At 47.8% G+C, this 21522-nt stretch overlaps 2 protein-coding genes across 3 annotated transcripts in view; one reads left to right on the forward strand and one right to left on the reverse strand.

The window, feature by feature from the left end:
- DOCK1 (dedicator of cytokinesis 1) overlaps positions 1 to 21522 on the forward strand; it is a 491675-nt gene that overhangs the window by 216928 nt on the left and 253225 nt on the right. The gene's annotated exons all lie outside the window — the stretch shown is intronic.
- The window catches only part of INSYN2A (inhibitory synaptic factor 2A), a 55137-nt gene that overhangs the window by 18243 nt on the left and 15372 nt on the right, over positions 1 to 21522 (reverse strand). Inside the window, exon 2 of the mRNA XM_044240733.1 lies at positions 19802 to 20993. Coding sequence (XP_044096668.1) covers positions 19802 to 20988 — 1187 coding nt within the window. The 5' untranslated portion in view covers positions 20989 to 20993. The remainder of the gene's footprint in view (positions 1 to 19801; positions 20994 to 21522) is intronic.

Below are 21522 nucleotides of genomic sequence, written 5' to 3' on the forward strand. Positions count from 1 at the left end.
GCCTGCTGGAGTACAAGTCTGCAATCCTCAGTCTGATTTTGTCCAGCAAGCTAAGAATGGAGTTTCCATTTTAAATGGTTGGGAAAGAAAGAAGAAAGAATAACAATATTTGGAAACTATAAATTAATGAGATTTAAATTACAACGTCCATAAGGATTTTGAGAGTAAAAAAATTGTGAACAGTTTTTCCTAAGTATCTATGTGGCATCTTCCATTCTGCTTCTTGGTTTCCAGATTCCATTTATTCTCTGGCTTCAGAGAGAAAGCAGTTTACTCAGTCTTGTGGTAGAGTATCCAGTTCTGCTGTCTTGCCTTCCACTGCCCTTGTCTGCCTGTATCATCTGTGAGATCTGTCTGCCCAGTGAGGCCACACAGTTTTGTGTTTTTTGGGGGTGTGTGTGGCAAGATTGGTAACTCTAGTCATCTTTAAAAAAAAAAAAAAATTAGAGTATTTTTTGGGAGCCTACTGTGGAAGGTTGACTCAAAGGTTGATAAGCAGGATTTTCTTGACCAGGCCTTGACTATTTCTTGGCCTGGTCACCTCAAGGAATGGGCATTAGCGGTGCTTTCCTGCCATTTCTTGTAATAACTTCAGCTGACCTTTCTTCTCTGATATTTTTAACAGCCAGGTGTCATTTTTCCGAATATTCCTTGGTACCCAGGGGGCAAACATGATAACCACAGCCTGTTAAATTTGTGACAGAAGAAAATCTTCCATCTAAATTGGCTTATATATACTTAGGGGGTAAATTTACGTTCATAGAATCACTCAACGTGGTAAGAGTATGCACAGAAGGTTTTCCGTCAACATCGATAGTCAATATTTTTACCACTTTTGCTATGTAAACTGCTCTTGTGTGCATCGTGGATTTTGAATTGAAAATAACTTTTGTTTTCCTCACTGTCTTTTGTGTTACATAAACATTTGACAAAAAGATTTCCCACTCAATGTCATGTTGTCTCAGTGAGCTTTGGTAAACTGGGGACTTGCCCTTTGAATTCTGTGTATTTTACTTATTAATCAAGTGGCTGTATTCTGCCCCAAAGTGCTGCTGATCATTGCCTGTGACCGCAGTGCATTTGGGCAAGGCCTGAAATGGTGGTGTGGCTGCGTGGGTGCTGCCCTTTATTCAGCCTCACTTTTTGTGGGGCTCCTTGGCTGTGTGTGTTTGGTGTTTTACTCTCCCCTTGGCTTAGTCTGTAGAGAGGAGCAGTCGAGAGCCCGTGTGCATCACGAGCTCTCCTTCCTCCTCCCCGGACATGGCCACTTTCTTACTTAGGCTTTTCCTTTTGACAGACCCCACCCGTACATTCCTCATGAACCTTCCCACCTGGCTCCAGATCAGTCAGACCCATTCCAGGGTTCCCCTGTGTCATGATGCAACCTTCTCCATTCTTCCATGCCTGATGTGTATATAAAGGGACTTTCTCCATTCACCATATTCTGCTAGAGCTTGCCCTAAGGTCATGTCTCACTGAGGTTATTCCGTACAATATTGTGCAACACTTGAGCCCGTGTCCTAGCAGTGACACAGGTGATGTGGAACGTGTTGTCACACTCTTAGATTGAGTACAGCTGAGGTACTGTTCTGCTTTTGTGTCGCACGAGCATACGTTAACCACCCCCCATGGTGGCTGTTTGTAGGAGCTAGGCACATTGCAGAGGTGAGGCCTTTAAAAGAAAGCAGGCAGAATCAGGGACATTTCTTAGCCCTCATCTGAGGGGCAGTCTTTCTGGGTTCTGAGGAAAATACGAATTCCAAGCTTGTAGAACCTTCCTGTCTTAGACCCCAGGAAAAATTCTGATCAAGCCTCATCAACACCAGCACCCCTTAATTGCACAGTTCCCAAGTGTCTCACATTAGAGCCTTGGGCCCTCAAATTAATTATGGTATCCTCGTTTTAAAAAGGAAAATAGAGTAACATTTCACGTCCAGGATCTCATTATTCTTAGACCCCAGGCTGCTGATTGATTCTCCGTGATGCCTTCTTTCTACCTTGGGAGTGGTATTCTGCACTCCGAGTAATTGGCAGCTTGGGATAGTCAATGAATCCAGCAATGACAGGACAAGGGCTTCAGGTATCAGAAATGCACTTGAGGACTCTCTTCCAGGACCTTGGCATTTTTCGGTTATGCTTTCTTAAAGCATTTTCTGAAAGGACTCTACTCTTATCCCCTTCTTAAGCACACACACATTTTTTTAAAGCACTGTTACAGTCGGTAAGCAAATAGTTATTAAGTGCTTATTAGGTGTTAGCTTAGTTGGCTACCAAGGAGACATTTTTGAAAAAGACAAAGTCCTTGTCCTCACAAAGCTTGCAGTAGAGTGGCCGAGGCAGGCAGGCAGTGGGTGAACGCATGGATGGATGTATGGATGTGTGAGTTTTGATAACATGTGTTAATGGCTGTGAAGAGGTGGCTTTAGCTTGCTAGCACACTGAGGACATGGATTCTGAGGTGGGACCTCGATGATAATAAAGAAGGAGTCATCTGAAGACCCAGGGTTGACTGGTGCAAGCAAGGGGACTGTCACCCGTGAACATCCTGCAGTGGGAATGATATTGGTACGTTCGCATGACAGAGAAAAAGGCCAGTGTGGCTAGAACAGACGTTGCATATAGGAGCTGGGGAGGAGATGAGATTAGATCATGAAAAATGGGAAACACTTTGGACATTATTTTAAATTTAATGGGAAAGCCACTCTAGACTTTGTCGTATACTTGGATGAAACAGAGACGTGGAAAACACTTCTGACTTTCTCTGACCCATGCCTCAACATCACTTTCATCCAATTTCCATTCTCTTGCTTTTTATTTACAACACAACCCAATTTACTCAGTCCTAAGATACAGGATGGTTTGGCTGATGTCTATTGATAAGAAGCAAATGAGTCATCGCGCCTGCTTTGTATGGAGACATATCTGTGCGCACTGGTTGTTAGCTGATTTAAAAGAGAAACAGGCAGTCAGTCCTATTTCCCCTGTGTCTGTGAGGTATTTTCAGGATCTCATTGCCATGAACTTTTCTCAGAAAAAAACCCTTATGTTCCTGGGTTTTTTTTAAAGGACCTTTCTTCTGTTTAAAGAATTCAAGTGTTTGGAGTCCATGAAGGCAGTTTATAGAAGGAGAGGTCAGTGGCAAATTCATTTGTGGATAAAATTGAAAGTGTTGCCCCTGTGTCATGTGGTTAAGTCATGGGCCTCCTCCAGCAGCTAACGTCAATCAAGGTGTGCCTGCAAAAATTATATTAAGCATGAGGGTGTTTTCAGTAGAGGGCTTAAGCCGTGTAATCCACTGTGCTTACTGCTTTGATAATCCATCTAATTGTCCTTGGAGCTTTCAAGCTGGAGGGTTTGGCTTCACTGATAATTTTATGGTCACATTAATAATTGTGTTACAGCATCTGAATGAATGTGTTCTCTAAATATAGATGAAACCGATAAATTCTTTCTATAGGACAGGGAACACAAAGTGCTGTTATGGAATTTCCCTAATTTTTCCTTCTCACTTGGAAGCAAGTCATAAAACCAATACTTGGAATGATTATCTTTCTGGATCGCCACTGCCATGGAGAGGAGCAGTCCAGACTCTTTGAACTGCTGGACCAGATGCTTCTCTAGTGACAGCAGGGCTAGAGATCGTCGGTGACTCTACGTTTGGAGACGAGAGAGCTAAGATTATTGATGTAAAAGCTGCAGAGGAAGAATGTCTTGATCAAAAATTTTAAGTTTTCCATCTTGCAAGTTACTTGCTATTTTTGTGAAGCTCTCTTTCTTTTTGTTTTGAGGAGTTATACCTTATATGGGTTTATAATTCTCTGTCAGAGTGCCCAGTACACGGAGTATTTGGTTAACGGTAATGTGACCAGCTAATACAGTCCACTCTTTGGGTTCTCATATTGAAGTTCAGTAATAGACAAATCTGATGAAAAAATTCCTACCAAGTACAAAAAGCAAGTGAAAAGTATACATTGTGAAAAGCTCTGGTCCCACTTTTTTTCCCAGTAGGAGCCCCTTTGTACCCTATGATAGGCATGCTCATTGTAACTATGGTTTTTTGTTTGTTTGTTTTTAAATACACTGATCTTTGTAGCACTCACTATTGTCCACTGCAGTTAGTTGCCATTGGCCAGTATTCTCTGGTCTTAGCAATGTCTGAGACTTGGAAAGAACATAATATTCAGCACCAAGAACAGCACCAACCTATTGCATTTGCTTCAGACCTTTTTCTCTTCTGTTCCCTTGATTCTCTTGCTCCCATCGCTCCAGAACACAGTTCTAACTGAGGAACGGACTCCAGAATCTGCAACCTCTCCTTGCTTGATGCCCTTTTGACATTTGTGATCATGGAGGGCTTCGCTGAAAGCTAAAGGAGACTAGACATGAGTTATGAGATGAATAGGGATGTAAAGAGCATGGATGTTGTGAAAACAATGGAGGAGGGAAGTGTTGCTCTGGATTTGTCCAGACAGAGGGATGAGGACAAGTGAATTTTACGTGGTTCTGGTAGAGTCTAGGTGTGGAGCCATTTCCACCTCTGTTTTGTGGATTTCTTTATAAGACCTTGCTCTCCTCTACAGAAAGCAAGATGAGCGTCCTTTATAGAAGACAGTGTGGAACTCTAGTTGGGGCACCCCCATCCAAACACAACACTGGGACCTCCTTTCTGGAGTGGCCTAGAATTCTCAAGGTTACCTCTGGGTACAGTTCACCAGTTTCTCCAGCTACCCCAGGCTTCTGCAGTAATCTGTTCCCATTTTTAGTTATCCTTTTCAAATGTATACTTTTGTTTGCTTATATAAAAAAGGAGAAGAATGGTGCTGAATCTGGGGTTTGCAAGTCTTTGGTCATTCCTGTAGCAGAGCAACAGCAAGAGGTAATGGAAAGTAGAATCAACAACAACGGCAACAAAGGAGTTAAGGCACATGGCAGAGCTTTTATAACAAAGATGTGGGGATGCAGAAGGAAGGATGGCTGCTGTGTCAGCCTGAGCCCTGCCCTGGGGGGCAGTGGCTGAAGAGCAGGGGTGTCGCTGACAGACAGCATCTGCTTTCTTGAGAATGCGTCACAGGGCGATCTAAGATAGCAAGGCCCCAGGTGGTAGGAAAAGGTGCTGAGAAATGTCGCAGAAAGGTCACTGAAAGCTTTCTTCCTGGCCACATACCCAAGCTGCTCAGTGTCTCTGAGACCTTGAAGATGAGGTCTGAGAGGCAGGACAAACAACTCCGACCCCCTCCAAACAACCCCTGTCCCCAAAATTAATTGTTTGGTTAAAAGGTCAGGAAAGGAACACAAAACCTCTCACTGTGCCTGTTATCGGAAGCAAAGTCCAGCAAAGTCCTAAGCATCTCGGAGAAGAATGGTTGGCAAGTAGAAATTAATCCTATAGTATTTAGCCAAAACTACTACCACCGGATTATTGGATGGACTCTCTCCACGCTGTTCCTCCTGCCACATCCCACAACCCAATTTTCTCCATAAGATTTTAATTTCCCAGTTGAAAATTTCCTTCTTTCATTCCTGGGTGACTATAGATGATTTTTGACTTCAGAAAAGCATTCTCTGAACGGACGTTACAAGTGCATTGGCGTGCAGCGTGCAGTGGGCCTGGCCCCTGGAGTCCCGCATTGGCACACCGTGCGTGAGACCCTGGTCTGCACTGCTGGTCTTTTCAATGGCAGGTGATTTTCAGTAAGTTCAGAATTTCTGTCGTGCAAACAGATGGTGTCTTAGGTGATGCTAAGCCCCGGGCATGGTCCTTTAATTGCGGTCTTCAAGAGATGCGCATCACCTAGAGTATCTGATTGGTCTTGTGGACTTAGCTCCGAGGTCTGTATTAGGGCCTTAGCTAGAGATGGTGGGTGCTGTAGAAAAGAAAATGGCATGCTCTCTACCATCAGTGATGATTTTATGCACTTGCTTAATTTATTCTTGTTTGATCCTTCTTGTTCTTTTGGCTTTCTCACTGGATGCCAAGAAGTGTTTTTTCTACCACATTTTAGCCCAGGTTTGCGCTCCAGCTGTCCCCTTCATGATAACTGAGCCATCACTTATGTCAGCATCTTAAAGGGCTTTTTCATTTAATAGTCTCAAAGTGACTTTAATTAGAGGCATAAAGTGATACCACAACTATTGTCGGGAGAAACTAAACTTCAAAAAGTAGTCAAAGGCAGCTGTTTTCAGTGACCCCCTACTATGTTTTAAGACCACCCCTAGCAGTGGTTTTGGCTTACTCCTAAGGCTGAGTTCTCCCTAGGAATTTGCCAGATTATACCCTGAAAGTACAGTTACTTCGTATATTAGCTGTTCCATAATGAAAGTGAATTTAGACTTTCCCTGTATATCCATGCAAACTGAACTGTATCTCTGTTTTGCATCTAAGCTACTAAATGCCAGAATTTGGGGAACATCCAATTTAATTTAGTGTTAAAAGAACTTGAAGTTGATTTTCCCAAACCCAACTCCCAAGGTCGTCCGTTGATGAAAAAAAGGCAGTGCTGGCTTCAACGAGCAACGGTATGACCTTCCCTCTTCCCCAGAAGCTGAGAGGAGCCGTCTGTTAGCCAGTGGCCGGCTCGCTATGTTAGGCTGAACAGTCCTCTGCTCATCAGTGGCCTGGGACGCCCCGCTGGCTAAGCATTTTGTGTCTTTTAGAAAGTGAGTGGTGTTTTAAAGAATGCAAAATCAATTGCCCGGGGTCTTTGTGGAACCCGGTTTCCCTTGCCTTCCGGTGTCTGAGAGGGCTGACTGGTTGGAAGCCTTCCTGGGTTTCATAGGAGTGGCACAGTCTACTGTGCCCCAGGTGCCTTCAGGCAGCTCCAAGTTCCATTCCTCTGCCACAATATCTGCCAGTCGATGTTGTCTTGGTACGCAGCATAGTGTCCTCTGTTTCCCCCGCCAACGACCTGCATGCCAGTCACAGGAGGGGCGGCCATAAAAACTGTGGCTACGTGCCATGATGAGTGGAAGACAAGTAACAAAATTAATTGGGAAGGTAACTTGGATTCAGCAGATCTATGAGGGTTGGATTGATCTCAGATCTGGTAAAATTTAGCGGCTCTTAACCTGGTTTAAATAAAACTCAGGAAGACTCATATCCATGCTTTCTGCTCAGTATCTTGAATATGGCATAATCACCAAATTATTTGTATTTTGAGAATTTTAACCAGCAGTCATTAGTTATTATATTACCCTGGTTTCTCTCTTCTTCTGCTCTTTTGCTTATAGATACTAATTCAGGCAATAAGGCCAATCCCATTATACTGCTGGTTTCCTCTGTTCATCTAGGGCTTCTTTTTGGAGAAAAGAGGTCTCGTTGACATTGAATTACATCAAACTCTTCCTTTCCACACACACTCATGTGATCCTCCAGAATACGAATGTGTATGTTCCAAGCGTCCCTTGTGTAAAAAATAGAGTTGTCCCGGCTGACTGCCCTAAAGGAGATCTATTTTTGGAGTTTCACGTTAGAATGGAGAAGCAATATCCTATTATTAAGCTGATGGTTAGATTATGTAGCACTCTCTAGTGGAGTGGCAGTATAGCTAAAAAATCCCTGGAGCCTGGGAACCACAACACCATTTTGGCTTGTTGGAAAGTATGTTGTGGTCAAACAGATTACTAAGAAATGATGTTTTTATAGCGTAGCACATAGGATGGGGTAATTCTTTCTTCCCATTTGTCTCAACCTTAATTTCTTTCTTCCTACCCCCTTCCTTCCTTCCCTCCTTCTCTTTCTTTTCTTCCTTCCTCCTTTTCTTCCTTCCTTCCTTCCTTCTTGCTACTTTAAAATAGCTTTTACTGTTTAAATAGGGGTATTTATTTATATATAAATATTGCCTTTCTGTACTTTCAACTGATGAAATGTTTTCTCCCTTAATCAAAATTACAGCAAGTAAGTATAAACACTTTTAAGTTAATAAATATGTATAAGTTGATCTCTTTATTTTTTCAAATTCAATTAACATATAATGTATTATTCGTTTCAGAGGTAGAGGTCAGTGATTCATGAGTCTCATATATCACACCCAGTGCTCATTCCATCACGTGCCCTCCTTAATGCCCGTTATCCCATCTCCTACCCTTGCCCCTCCAGCAGCCCCCAGTTTCTGTCCTATGGTTAAGAGTCTTTTGTGGTTTGTCTTCCTGTCGATTACGTCTTGTTGTTTTTTTTTTTTCTTCTTCTCCTGTGAGCCTCTGCCTTGTTTCTCAGATTCCACAGGGTAAACTTCTCAACGTTGTTCACAGCCTGTTCCCCAGAGCTGGGAGTGGAGATGTCGATCCTTGAAGGAGCAGCTCCCCACGCGAGCCCCGTGTCATCTTAGTAAACATATCCTAGTGACCGAATCCTGCTTATTTCTGCTTCCTCTTCTGGTTGTGAGACCTTAGCGGGTTCGGCCACAGACGCGCGCGGGCAGCAGGCCGGCCTGCAGCCTGGTTGCACGGGCACAGCGTGTGGAGCTCTTCCTCGGCATCAGCCTGGCGCGGGGCCCGTTCCAGGGAGAAGTTGCTTGGGTGACTAAAACCGTCCTTGCCCGCAAGACACCGAGCATCTAGAGGACATATGTTTCCGATAGGAAGGGGCTGCTTCTTTGCTGACCTAGGAGAGATGTAGATCTATTTCTGGGGACAGTTTCTGCGCTCATTCAAGCGCACGTCCTTGTTCTGGCCCAGATGCTCTGTCCCCTCATAGGCTGCCGGCAGGTTCCCAGCCGTTTTTCGGTGCATGTTGATGTTGTGATGAGGTGTTTCTGTCCCACGTGACTGACAGTATCTTGGTGGCCCCAGATTTATGTGCCCAGTCCTGGCTCTGAGTTCACAAGCACTTTCCGTGGAGCAGAGGGCTTGAGGTGTCCGTCGTAAAAAACCTGTTTCTTGCGTGACTCTTGGAAAGTGAGTACTGCGCCTCTCTGCTTTCAGCCTTTCCACAGGATTTATCAGATGGAACGTGCCATACATTTTAGTCATTATTTTGCTTTCAGTCCCCCCCCCGCCCCCACTGATAATGTCAGCACCATGGGGGCAGATATTTTTGTCTGTCTGTCCCTGATGAACATTCAGGGCTCACACTGGATAATGAATGAGAAAATGAGGCAAGAAGGGAATGAATGAATGAAGAATCTGGATGAGTTCCTGCTGGGTTAACTGACCTCATACCCTGTGCTTCCAAAATGAAAACAGGACGGTCAGCTTTGTGATGTTTCCAGCTGGATCAGGTGAGAACATCTGTCTCAAAGTATTAACATTATCCCATCTTAAATTTCCCCAAGAAGTGGAAAAGGTCAGTCAGCTTCTGCTTCCCACACCCAGATATTAAAATAAATGGCTCAGCCCGCTGCTCAGCCAGCCCCCTCCTCATCCCCGGGAAGTGTCTTTTCTTTATGTCAGAAGCAGTCCTAGTGACTGAATTTCAGGGAGAAACAAACACCTGGTTAATAATGAATGCAGGTGCTTTCTTTACATGGTGTTGACAAATTAAAGTTTACTGGCCAAGCACCTCCCCCAGTGTGGTGACCCTGTAATTCTCAGGAGGCTGTGGCTTTTAGGGAAGCTTGCAATGCTTTTTCTCCTTCTAAAGCGTAACAGAGTGGTGGCCAGTGGAGGCTCACGGCAGCCGGCGTGATGCTTTAAGCACGCAGGAGACCCTGGGGGCCAGCTGGTGTCCCTTGCTTCTCCCTTGGCGCTCCTCCCGCAGGGCCTCCCTCCTCTCCCTAAGGCTCTGCTTCATCTTCCTGCTCACTTCCCTTTACACAGAGCCATGCATGACAAAGAACTAGGAATATATTATTATTACTACTATTATTATTATTGTATATCCATTATTATTACTGTCAGAAATACACGCAGACTTGGACAGAGACAGACACAGAGATAAACACTATTATTAGGGCAGGCCTTTTCTCTTTAGAGTTTATCATCATATTTCCATGATATAAAATCATCGTAGGTAGAAACTGGGGAAGATAGTAATTATTATTTTGTGCGTGGACTGCCTGGTTATGTTACAGACAGGGCAAAGCCTTCTTACATTCCTAAGTTGCAAAACGGTAACCATGATGACAAACAAGTCCCTCGCCCCAAAGGGCACCAGGAGTAGCTTTTAATAAGGAAAACAACTTTTTAGGACTGAACTGAGGCTGAGTTGATTAACTTGTTTTCCTGGAAGACAGATAAAGCTTAAACGATAATTTATTGAATATTGATGAAAATGAATTATGGTGGCAGTGGCTACCGAGCTAGAATGAGAATAAGGATCTGGGTACGTTGTCCTAAAGCAGAACTCCTTCCGGCTTGCCGTGCTTCTGCCATGCTAGTTCTCTTCCATAGAGTCTGACTTCCAGAGGTTTTAATCTGAAAGCATTCGTGTGCATTTGCTGGTACTTCTGATCATAAATATCCATGGAGCCCTTCATGTTTGATGAATGGTTTCTTTTGATCTGTTTTTTTTTTTTTTTTGAACAGTTAATTTTGAATCAGAACTTACTGTTTGTGAAGCATCTGCATTGTCTTGAAAGTCTGACCTTGTGCTGCTTTGTTTTTTAAACAATCGCTTCAGAGCTCTTGCAGTTGAAGATAAAATCTTTAACTTTTGGTGTCATCATTTATAAGATTCTTGAGGTCCAATTATGAGGCTTTGATCTGGGCAGATAGTCTAGTGCCGTAACCAATGAGATGTCGAGAGAAAAAACTGACTCCATTTTTGGTGCCCAGGACCTCGACTCTCATAAATGTCCTTTCAGATGTGACCTTTAGAATACGTGCATGCTTGTTTTTGTTGCATTGAAAACTTTCCTCCAACTTGTGGTTCACGTGAATTTAGCCATGTATTTGAGGAAAGCAGAGCCAGTGGGGCACCCGGCACCCGACATCTGGCAGTCACTCACTGAGCTGCTGATGTGACAGATGGTACCTGAAGGCCTTGCAGAGTCCTCTCCAGGGATGTTGCCTATGGATAGATTTTGTGCTTGCCACTCAGGTCCCTGAACTTCAAGATCAATGGTTCTGATTTTTTTTTTTCCTTAAATTACCTCACAGAGGACATTCCTCTTACTGATTATGAATCCTTGAAAACATGCCTTAGTACTGGGATCCCTTTAAAAGGTGCTTTCTGCTTTCTCCAGAAAATAAGTTTGCAAAGATCTCACCAGCTCTGGACACAAGAACCCCTTAGTCCCTTCAAGTTAAAGGAAAAATCCAGATGTGCAGTAGCAATGAACATGCTTGCTTTTTAATTCTGTGTGGATACAGCAGGTTTGCCATTCTTCGAGAGTGAGATGGTGGGCACTCGGGCCCAATAGAGATCTAGCTGGGAAGTCTGCCTTTGCATTTCTCAGAGCCTTCTGACCTTGGGGATGTCACCATGCAGAGCCAGGCTTTACTTTTCTGGTGCAGAGAATTCCTACCTTCAGTGTTATTTTGAGCATTGTGTGAAACCGTGCAGAATGTTTGCCTAGTGGAGGTGCTCAAAATAGATGGACACCGTGGGTGGAGTGCCCACTTCCCTGAACTCTCCCGCAGATCCACTGGGCAACAGAGCTCAAGCCGTTTTTGCAGAGCCTAGGAGAATTTGTATTGGATTTTAAAAAATATTCGAAAACGAGAACTTGTATTTCATCTCCTAAAAAAAAAAAAATAAACCCGAATTCTGGGATACAAATCCATAAATGTTCATGTCATGCCTTGAACTGCTCATTTTATCTGCAAATGCGGGTCTGGATTGCCTAGGAAGTCTGTGGTGAGGCATTCATTCACCTACCAACTTAAAAGGCCAGGGAGATATTTGAAATCTGTTTTGTCATTCTGCACAGGAAGATTATTTAAATTACATTTTCAAGTAGGTGTGATACCCACATGAAGCCCAGAGCAAGAATTTGGAATGTGTTTTATATTCTTACAAATGTATTTGCTCCATTTTTCACATTAAGCGTGGAAAAGCTTATTATTTTTGAAGAACTTTAAAAAAAAGTGTTTATAAAGTTCTGTAAATAGAAGCTGTACAAAAGACTCACTGTGGTCCTGTGCGTTAAGGGAAGAGAATGCTGGATGGTACGTGATCTGTGCCTCCATTGCAGAATCACAAAACAAAACTTACACTTGAGGGTTTAAACTTGAATATTTGATCCCAAGTACATAAAAGCCATTGGTTGCAACAGAAAAAGGAAATGGAAAGGTATTTCTGAAATCTGTTCAAAGGATGGCCGCCGAAAAGGACAGAAGCCAGTTCAAGCCGGTGTTGCAGGTGAAGAGATGAGAAGTAAAGAGTCAGCAGACAAGAAAATACGGCTGCGGGATCCCTGGACGCACTTACTGAAGGCCGCCTGCAGACAGGGCTCTGTCGCTTGATTCCGTCTCTCTCTGTCAACTTTTATATAAGGCAGTGGCTGAAGTCACCCTGTTGGGAGGCCTCTCTGGAGGAATTGTTCTTAGAGCAGAAGGGAGCTGCGAGGTTCCCTGTGTCCCCTGGACTGTCCTTCTTTCTCAGGGGAACAGGTAGCTGGGAGAGGCCCGGCCAGGAGGAGCCGGGGAACATGTTTCCTGACCCCGCAGTGCGCCTTGCCCACGATGCCAGATCTGCCTGGCCTGTGTGTGTCTCTGAAAACGAACATGGAGCTAATGTCTCCCTTAGTAATCCCCCTGCCTTGTAGCCTTCGGAACGAAACTGGCCTTTATCAGAAAGCAGGAAGATCTCTCACTTGAAAGGTTTAGGCCTGCCCCTTGCTTCACCTCCCCACACTGAGAACCTGGAAGGCTCCTTCTCAGTCACCAAGTAACCTGGAAGGAGGGTTGCTGAGACCAAACACAGCCCTCGGCTGAGAGCCTTGTTCTCTGTGTTTGAGAAACCCATGAGGCTGGTATGCTCAGTGCTCCCTTACCGAGTCAGAAGCTGAAGTTCAGAGAGGTTAATCACCTCGCCTAAGCACAGCTAGGGGAGAGAGGGGCCGAGCAAAGTTGCCAGCTCAGGACCGGCTGACTGCAGGGCCCGGTCGCTCCGCTCGGCTGCGCTCCTGGATCTCACTCCTGGAAAACGGCACAACGAAGTGAACAGGAGGCAGACCTCGGCCGGCCGGCTGGAACGTTTGGGTGACGACAAATGTGCAGAGACACCGAAACTGTTTTATCAAGAAGATTAGGAAATGAAGTGGTGACATTTTCATCCTGTTCAGATAGGGAGCGCAGAGAGGGCCGGGAGTGCCTTGGCAGGGAACGAGGACCTTTTCGCTCCTGATCTCCGTGCTGGGTGCTGCGTTCCCTTTGCTGCTCACAGTGTCCTGCGATTCTGTGCTGCATCGTGCCAGACGCCTGGGAAGTCCGCACACGGCCTTCATCCCAGGGGAGACCCAAAGTGCTGTGTGCAGAACCGCTAACGCAACCCACCTCCCCTCTTCAAAACGGGGCCGTGCCAGCTAAGCAGGTGGAAAACTTCCATCTCGGTCAGTGGGTGGGTTCTGGCCAGAACAAGCCCAGCATCCCTCCAGAGCGTGCCCTGTCACACGGAGACGGGCCCGCCTTCCCGTGCCCAGCTTCTCCCTCGGCTCTAGCAGGGGGGCCCTGGGAAGTTCCATCAGAAGCTCCCACGAAGACCTTGGTGATTCCCGTGTTCGTGGCCTGGCTGCCGACGCAGCAGGGCATGGGTTTCCATGGGGGTCTTTCTGCTCTGGGACTTCAACTGTCCCCTTGCGCTTCCTCTGTAATTGCGATGCAGTATTTGTGCCGTGAGGGCATAGGTGGTGAAGGAAACCTCGGAGAGATTTCTCCTTCCCTGACGGGCCCTTCTGAACGGTGTCCGATTCCGAGCCATCTGTCAATACAGGGCCGTAGAAGATGAAGCACGGGTATCATTTCTGTCCGTGGGGCATCAGTATCTGGGTGAGAGCAAGTCATGGCGCACAATTCTGTGCTGTGACGACCTCTTCTTTGTGCTGGTGGGAAAGTGAGACCTTTCTCATGTTTTCAAGACCTGCTGTCGCCGTCATATATGTATTACATGTACAAATTACATAGCTGCGGGTAACACACGTGGAGTTTGCAGGCAGGAGGCCAAAGTTTGTGTGGGCTGAGGATGAACAGTCAGGCGGAGGCTTGGCCAAACTGATTGTCAGTGACCTGGGGACGCTTCAGAGGGGGACCTGAGCTCATGTGACTTGTAGCCCCTCCTTGCCTGGCACAGGGCTCAACACACAGGAGACTCTTGTTAGAGGCCTTCTGAACAGGCACATGAATGGTCCCTCTGTCTGGCGGTCCCGCACCCGGGATGGTCCCGCACCCATCCTCTGACCCGGGTTTCCATTGAGCAAATGTGGTCCCATTCACAAGACCGTGTGGCACAAGTCAGCACACCCTGCCTGTGGCCCAGATCTGGCTCCTTGGCTGTTCCTGTGCGCAGTTTTGCGGGAACAGAGGAGAGCCATTCTCTTCTGTGCACGTACTGTCCACGGCTCCTTTCGTGATACAGCGGCAGAGCTGAATTGTTGGAACAGAGACGGTGTGGCCTTCAAATCCAAAAATATTTACTATCTGGCCTTTTATAGATAAAGTGTGCCAACATCTGCCAGGTCAAAAGGTGACGCTGAAGTCTTCAAATAACCATAGACCCCAAAAGCCTGATTTTTCCCCCCCCTAGATGGGAGTGTCTGCACATACCTTCACCCGCTGTGTGCCCAGCCCCCTTGCTTTAGTGATTAAAAGGAAAGCAAAGCTGGGCCAACAACACAGGACTCCTTGCTGGGTTTGCATGGACTTGTTGCTGCCCTCAGCTCTTTATTCCTACCTCTTTTGTCTTCAAAGTCACTGTGAGCACTGTCCTCAAAGGGCCCCTGATCGAGGGGGGATTCCCTTGGCTTATTTTACTTTGCTAGTCCCATGTGCCCTGGACTTCACATCGTGGAGAAATACTCCTTCTTGGGGAGGTTGAACCGGCTGGACGGGTCCCCGGGAGCCGTAGCAGGGAGGAGCAGGAGACCGGATCACCGGGTTCACAGCCCTGCCTGCAAGCTGCTGGGATCTTTGGGCTGTTGAGGCTTCGCTGCTTTTAACTGATGGTCTCACATTTGCTCACAGTCAGTACAGCTGCAAAGCCTCTGGCTTCCAGGTTTCATCTCTGCCCATCCATCACATTTGACAGCCCAGAATGGCCCGGGTCCTCCTCTCTCCCTGCCTCTCCCAGCAGCCACGCCGGCAGGTAACACCCCTCTGACACGGGGAGAGATGTGACCGGCCAAAGAGGCTACTTGACTCCGGGCAACAGCAGATCCTGCCGTCACGCACGATAGCTCACCTAAAGCTGCCCATGTAGTTTTCGGGTCTTCTCTGCATTGCCGATTCTCATTAGGCTGTCACTGACCCCCAAACGCACGAAGACACTCAGAGTGTTGGCGGGCAGTCCTGGAAGTAAATAACCATCTCCTCGTGCAGCGTCCGTCGCAGTTGCTGGCGAGTGCACACTTCGAACCTGCAGCCAGTGCGTCAGAGGGTCTCCTGCCCGGCCACCCCTGGCTGCTCTGGGGAATTACGGCTGTTACACGAAGCAATGGGGTTTTTTAATGCAGTTCCCTGTTCGCCTGGTTCCCAGCCATCAGCGACTACATTAGTGGCCTAGTGAGGCAGCCTGTGTGACCCTGAACTTCCCGGAAAGAGACCAGCATAATGCTGAGAGCTCTGAAGTAAGCAGGATGATTCCTGGTGTTCATACCAGCAGTGACCAAATGCTGTCCTCCCTGCATAAAGCGAGCGATGTTTGTGAACTGCCTGAACGTTTTTACAAGGGACTGAAAAGCATGATTTTGAATACTTTTTGCAAGGCTACCTCCTTTACGGAATGCGTCCTCTGAAATGCTCATACTAGGACATGGCCTTTCCTCGGTGCCCGCTGTGTGCTGCTTTCTGCTAGTAGTTTTGCAGACATTGTCTTTAAGCTTTTGGTAGCCTTGTCTGGTACGAGATGAAATTGGGGCTCTCTGAGATCCAGTAACTTCCCTACGCTGAAAACACTCTGCCGAGGCTTTTTGGAAATCGATATAAGCAAGTGAGAGGAATGGATCGCATGAAAAATAACCAGGAAGCTCCTGCATGGGGTTAGGGTTGGTGACCCAGGAATTCCCGTGCACAGAGGAACGACTTCAGCGGGCTCGTCTGACGACTCGATATGCAGTTTGTACAAACTCACTAGTGAAGGGAAGTCCCACAAAAAAGTTTATACCTTCAGTGTAGTTCAAGAAACGTAAGTTGGCCCATGGAGCCTCGCCACGTTCCAGGAGTGTTGCCTTCCCTGGCTCTGTCCTCCTCTCCTACACCGTAGCAAGCCCGTGGCTTCACTGTGCGATGTGGGTGTAGAGGCAGCATCTGTCACTGGGATTCGAAGTCGTGGGCTCCACAGTGCACATGAGATGCCTGTCCCCACCGGGAAACCCCCACCCCCACCCCAAGCGCAGGTGAATTCTTGACAGAGCAGGATCTCTGTGCTTAATGGAGGGTGGAAGGTGAGGCCAGAAATTTTATCCAGCGCCTGCACATTCTCTACTGTTGATGGCTTTTTAAACTCTAGAATATTTTCCAAGGAAAGCTCTGCTGATCTTTTTAACTTGGTCATGAAATTCTTTGTCATGTTACATAATGACTGTATAATAATCTGTAAAAGTAGAGTGGGTTTTCCTGTTCTTTTACTGTGAGATGCAAAGAGAACACCTTCTTCCCTGGCTCAGATAAGGTACATGAAGTAAGCCTTCCTCTAGAGTGACCCTTCTGGGTCATGCCCATCAGGGGCACGGTCTGGTGCTCGGAGGAGCAGAATGGTAAAGTTTCAGGGTTTTGTGAGCTGGATGAAAGTGGCCACGGTAGCAATATTTACACCATGGAAATCAGCAAATGCTATTCATCCCCATCCCCCCTTGATAAAGAGGTACCAGCACACCTGTCTTTTACCCTCTGCTCTGTGATGGCTTCAGGCACCCAGGAGAAGGACGGAGAAGGAGCTTACCCCTTCTGTGCGCAGCTGCGAGGCTGCTGTCCCCTCACATTCTGACATAGACAAGAGTGGTGGAAATAGGAGTTTTGGCAAAATTTAATGGCCTCAGGCACTGGCAAGAGGGGCGACCTTCAGGGTGGCCTTGGGGTTTGAAACCGCTTGACTCACTGTGATCTGAGTCCAGAGGGCTCAGAGACAGGTGGGAAGGAAGGCTCTGGAACGGCTGTGGAATATGGACCTTTCTGCCGCGAGCTTGTACTGCTCAGGCAGCAGCTGAGCTAGGGATTGATTTTAAAGTCACCTCATGCCTTGATCTGTGCTGCTCAGTCCTCACACAGTTAGTAGCCAGGCACTGTGCCCCGTTTTGGGAAGACCAGGCTGAAGGCCTTCTTGTGAGGATGGCAGTGCTCTGTCTTCTGTGCAGTAACCAGTCATTGCATATAGCTCTCGGGCACCTGAGATGTTGTCTGTATGGCTGAAGAACTGCAGTCAAATGCTCTACCACTGAGCTATACCCCCAGTATGGCTGAAGAACTGAAATTACAATTGTAATTCATCTGCATCTGAATTTCAGTAGCCCTTTGTGGGTGGTGGGTACTGCACTGGACCGAGCAGCTCTGGGGTTGTAGGAAGAATACTGATGGCAGCCTGTGTGCTGGGAGTGTGGAGGGTACATTCATCACACTGGACTCAGATGTGGGCTGCTAAGTGTTCCCCAAAGCCCAGCGTCTTTGACCGACCCGACTAATACTCATGCCACCACAGATCTTAACCCATTCAGATGCACCTGGTGCTGCATTGGAAGGTCACCCCACATCATCATCCCCCTCCATCTGCAGGCTGAGTGATGATCTCCAACATAGAGATGAAGCAATGGGGCACAGAGGGGTGTAGCCCTTGTCCCATGTCCTCAGAATTCCCACCTAAAGGTGTCTCAGAAAGTGCAGAAGCAGTATGTCCCCTGGCAGGGCTGCAGAGAACCTAGAGGCTCCCATTGAAAACAGATCTCTACACTCGTTCGAATAGCGTAAGGAGCCTACAGCTCACCGTGGTTCTCCTTTCCTGGGTGTTCGCGGGTGTTCAGCCACCTCGGCAGCGTTTTCGTTTGGCACCTGCCCGGTGAGCACACACAGTCTGCTAGCACATGCATTTGGCTTTATCCCATTCGGTCACTTTTTTCCCCAGCAAGTAATGTTGATATCTTCCTATGTTGCTGTCTGATTTCAGTCACCACGAGCTGTACTGAAGTCAGCAATCAGGTCCCTATTTGGCCTTTGAATTCTGTGTGGTGTGGTCTCCTGATCTGCCAATCTTTTGTACACCCACCTGAGTATGTTGCTTTGGGATGTGTACATATTCAAGTCTAATAAATGATTGAAATGGGATGAAAATGGAAATGTACACCCAAGACTAAAAGAGGCCTTTCGAAAACATTCTTAGTGTTAGGTTACCCCTCATTGGCCAGCAGCTGAATGCCATCGAGTAGAAACTGTGCTCTGTCCGGGGGGCTGGAGGCATTGGGGATCATCTCCCTTGTAGATGGGCCATCTACACTGTGCTGGAGAAACAGAAACCAGGTCCAGAGCCTGCACCAGGCACCTTGCCTCTGGAGCGACGGCCCGAGTAAGCCTCACCTGCTGCCTTGGGCAGTAGAAACTGTCTCCTCTCCCTTGTTTGCAAAACACAAACACTGTGTAACTGAACCACAAAACTCCTCTGGAGAAAACTGCTGGTTCCTGGTGATTTGCTGCCCTGATGATGCATTTCTTGGCTTCCGTTCACACTGGCTGCTAGCTCACTTAACAAGGGGTGGGTAGGGCCCCCAGGATGGGGAACTGATCCCATGAGGCAGCAAGGCCCTCCCTCAGATCTCACCTCTGGATCAGGGGTGGCAGGGAATCCAGACAGTGTCAAGGAGAAATGGGAAACAGAAATCCTGGCAGTCGAGACGAGGGCCAGTCAGCTGTGGGCACGGTTTTGAGAAGCTTGGAACTAGAACAGTGCTGGCACTTTGGTTTCAGCGAAGCACACTGCCAGGCCCCCATGAGCCTTCCTAGCTGAGGGGCTCAAGGCTAGCATCCCTCCGTTAGGTCATTTGCTTTTAAATTTGCCACTGCACAATTTCAAGTTCAAAAGATGGGAAACAAAGTTTAGCGCTCTGTTATCAAGGCTGGATGGTTCTGGCTGCCGACTGGGTATGATTCCTTCTGTAGCCCAGCTGCACACATGAGACACTCAGGAGGAAAGGCATGTCTCCTAATCACACACGGAGAGGCCTTGCCTGAGGGCAGGCATTGCTTCTAGGAGCTCCATAGCGGGACCCAGAAACATTTCCTCTATTGTGTGAAGCCTTGTATAGTCCTGAATATCAATGTTATTCTAATGATTTAATAAAACCAAGTCAGCATCTGCTTTGCACAATGCCATTTCAATTCTTTCTTTTTTCTTCCCTAATACGACTCCTAAGAGGCGAGTAGTTTCTTGGATATTTTGGGCTGGCGCACCTGTTACACTGCCTCCCTAGCATGAACTTTTCGTCCTAGGACATGCAGACTTAAGAGCCGTCAATTCATGCATTCAACACAGAGGTATAGGGTCTGAATTTCAGGCCAGACAGATGAATACTAAGCATCACGTGAGTCTTTATGGCAAGCATGCAGTGACGCCCAGCCCTCATAAAGCAACCCGGGACCCCTTTGAACTTGGTCTGCCCTCAGACTGTCACCAGCTCCCAGAAATGCTGGCACCAGTCTCGAGAGGGATCTGGGGCATTACAGGCTACAGAGGGACCCTGGGGGTGGTGAGCCCACAGAGCTTCATGAGAAACATGGGCATACATACCCTTCCCGATGGGCCTCTCCTTTCTCCAGCTCCTGAATGACCCCCAGGAGCACTTTGATGGTTTCCTGGCTGGAGCTGATCAGGTCCTCCATCACTTGCAGCTGTGCTTTCAGATCGACAACTTCCGTGCGGGGCACGATCTGTCGGCATTCCTCGCCCACCGCGGCGGCCGAGGGGCAAGGCTGGTTCTCCTCCCCCGGCGGGGCTCGAGTCTGCGGGGGCTGCTTGCTACATTCGGGGGACAGGCACTGCATCGGGGGTGAGCAGACCGCCGCGGGGCCCTGGGGGCCCTGGAGCCCGTTGAGACGCGGGGCTCTCCTCCGCTCCTGGTCGGCTGCCGGGCAGAGGGGCTGTTCGCTCGTGGCGGCAGAGTTCGACAAGGCAGCCTCGGGGGCCTTCGCGCTGGGGGCAGGTGCGTAAACGGTGGCCACCTCGGTTTTAAAGACCGTCCCGTGGGCCGACAGAGCAGCTGCCTCGGGGTCTGGTGTTGCCCTGTCGTGCTTTGCTCTCCCGTGCAGCTGGTAATCGGGCTCCTGGGAGGGAGGCCGGGCGGAGTTCTGGTGTGGCTCATCTCGGCAGCTGTGCACATCAGGGTTTCTGCACGGCTCTGCACAGTTGACCCCGGCAGGCTGGTCCAGGGCGTTCACGTGTTCGTCGGAGTGGAAAACCAAGGCTGCCGTCTTGTGTACCCGGCCGGCACCCCACGGCCGGGCCTCCTCCCCCAGGCCTTCCTCGCGCTTCTCCTTCGTGTCCGATGGAAACCCATTGTTTTGATTCTTAAAAGCATCTGCAGCAGGAATGCTTTTGAGGTTCCCTTTTTTGCGGTCCAGCGGGAAGGTCTGGTAGCACTTCTTTAGGTCTGGCGAGGTCTGCACGCCTGTGCTCTTGGTGACGTTGGGGATGGACCTCCGGGCGGGCACAGTCATGTATTTGCGGTAGGCTGCCCTGCAGGACACGGGCTTGGCCTCGCGCTTCTCGCCCGGCTGTCCCGCCGAGAGCTGCGGGTCCCTCTGCTCGTTCTGTGCCTCGCAGATGTCCTTAAATCGCACCTGGAGGGCTTTATTCCGTTTCTTGATCTGCCGGTTGGGGTCCAGCGCGTACTTCATCTCCAGGGCCAGGCAGGCGGCAGGCTCCACGTCACTCTCCGATGTCGTGAGTACGCATTTGCCGCTTTCCTTACTGACCATGATTCCTGCGTTCAGAAACACCAACACAGGCGTCAGTGCAAGAGAAACACACATGAACACATGGGCAGCACAGACTGAGCAAACACTATGACTGCCTGCTTCCTAATTATTTTTAAACAGGTGAGGTTGGCCTTTATGTTAAGGAAAACCAGACAGGCGGAGAATTGCTGGCAGGCATAGCTTGAAATGCTTCTCTGATATTAAAGCCTACTTGCTTTTCCATGTGGGATACATTCGTTTCTTTTGATAGTGATGCATGTTTCCCCATTAGACAAACCTGTTCCACTATCTTCATCAAGAAGCCCAGCGACGCTGCCTCTTCCGCTTTGCACATTATCATTTCACATACACTTCCCCACTTCAGAGGCAGATGGTTTTCCAAATGCATCTTACTCGGTTTGGGTTTTTACTAGTTTTTGGGTGACGTGATTGATCTATTATTGGAATCCAAGAGAATTGCTGTTTTCTTATTGGAGACTCTAGGTCCTGATGAGATAAGTGTGGAGAGCCCTTCATGAAGGACTGACATAAATG

The sequence above is a fragment of the Neovison vison genome, chromosome 2 (assembly GCF_020171115.1).
Source record: "Neovison vison isolate M4711 chromosome 2, ASM_NN_V1, whole genome shotgun sequence".
NCBI lineage: Eukaryota > Metazoa > Chordata > Mammalia > Carnivora > Mustelidae > Neogale > Neogale vison.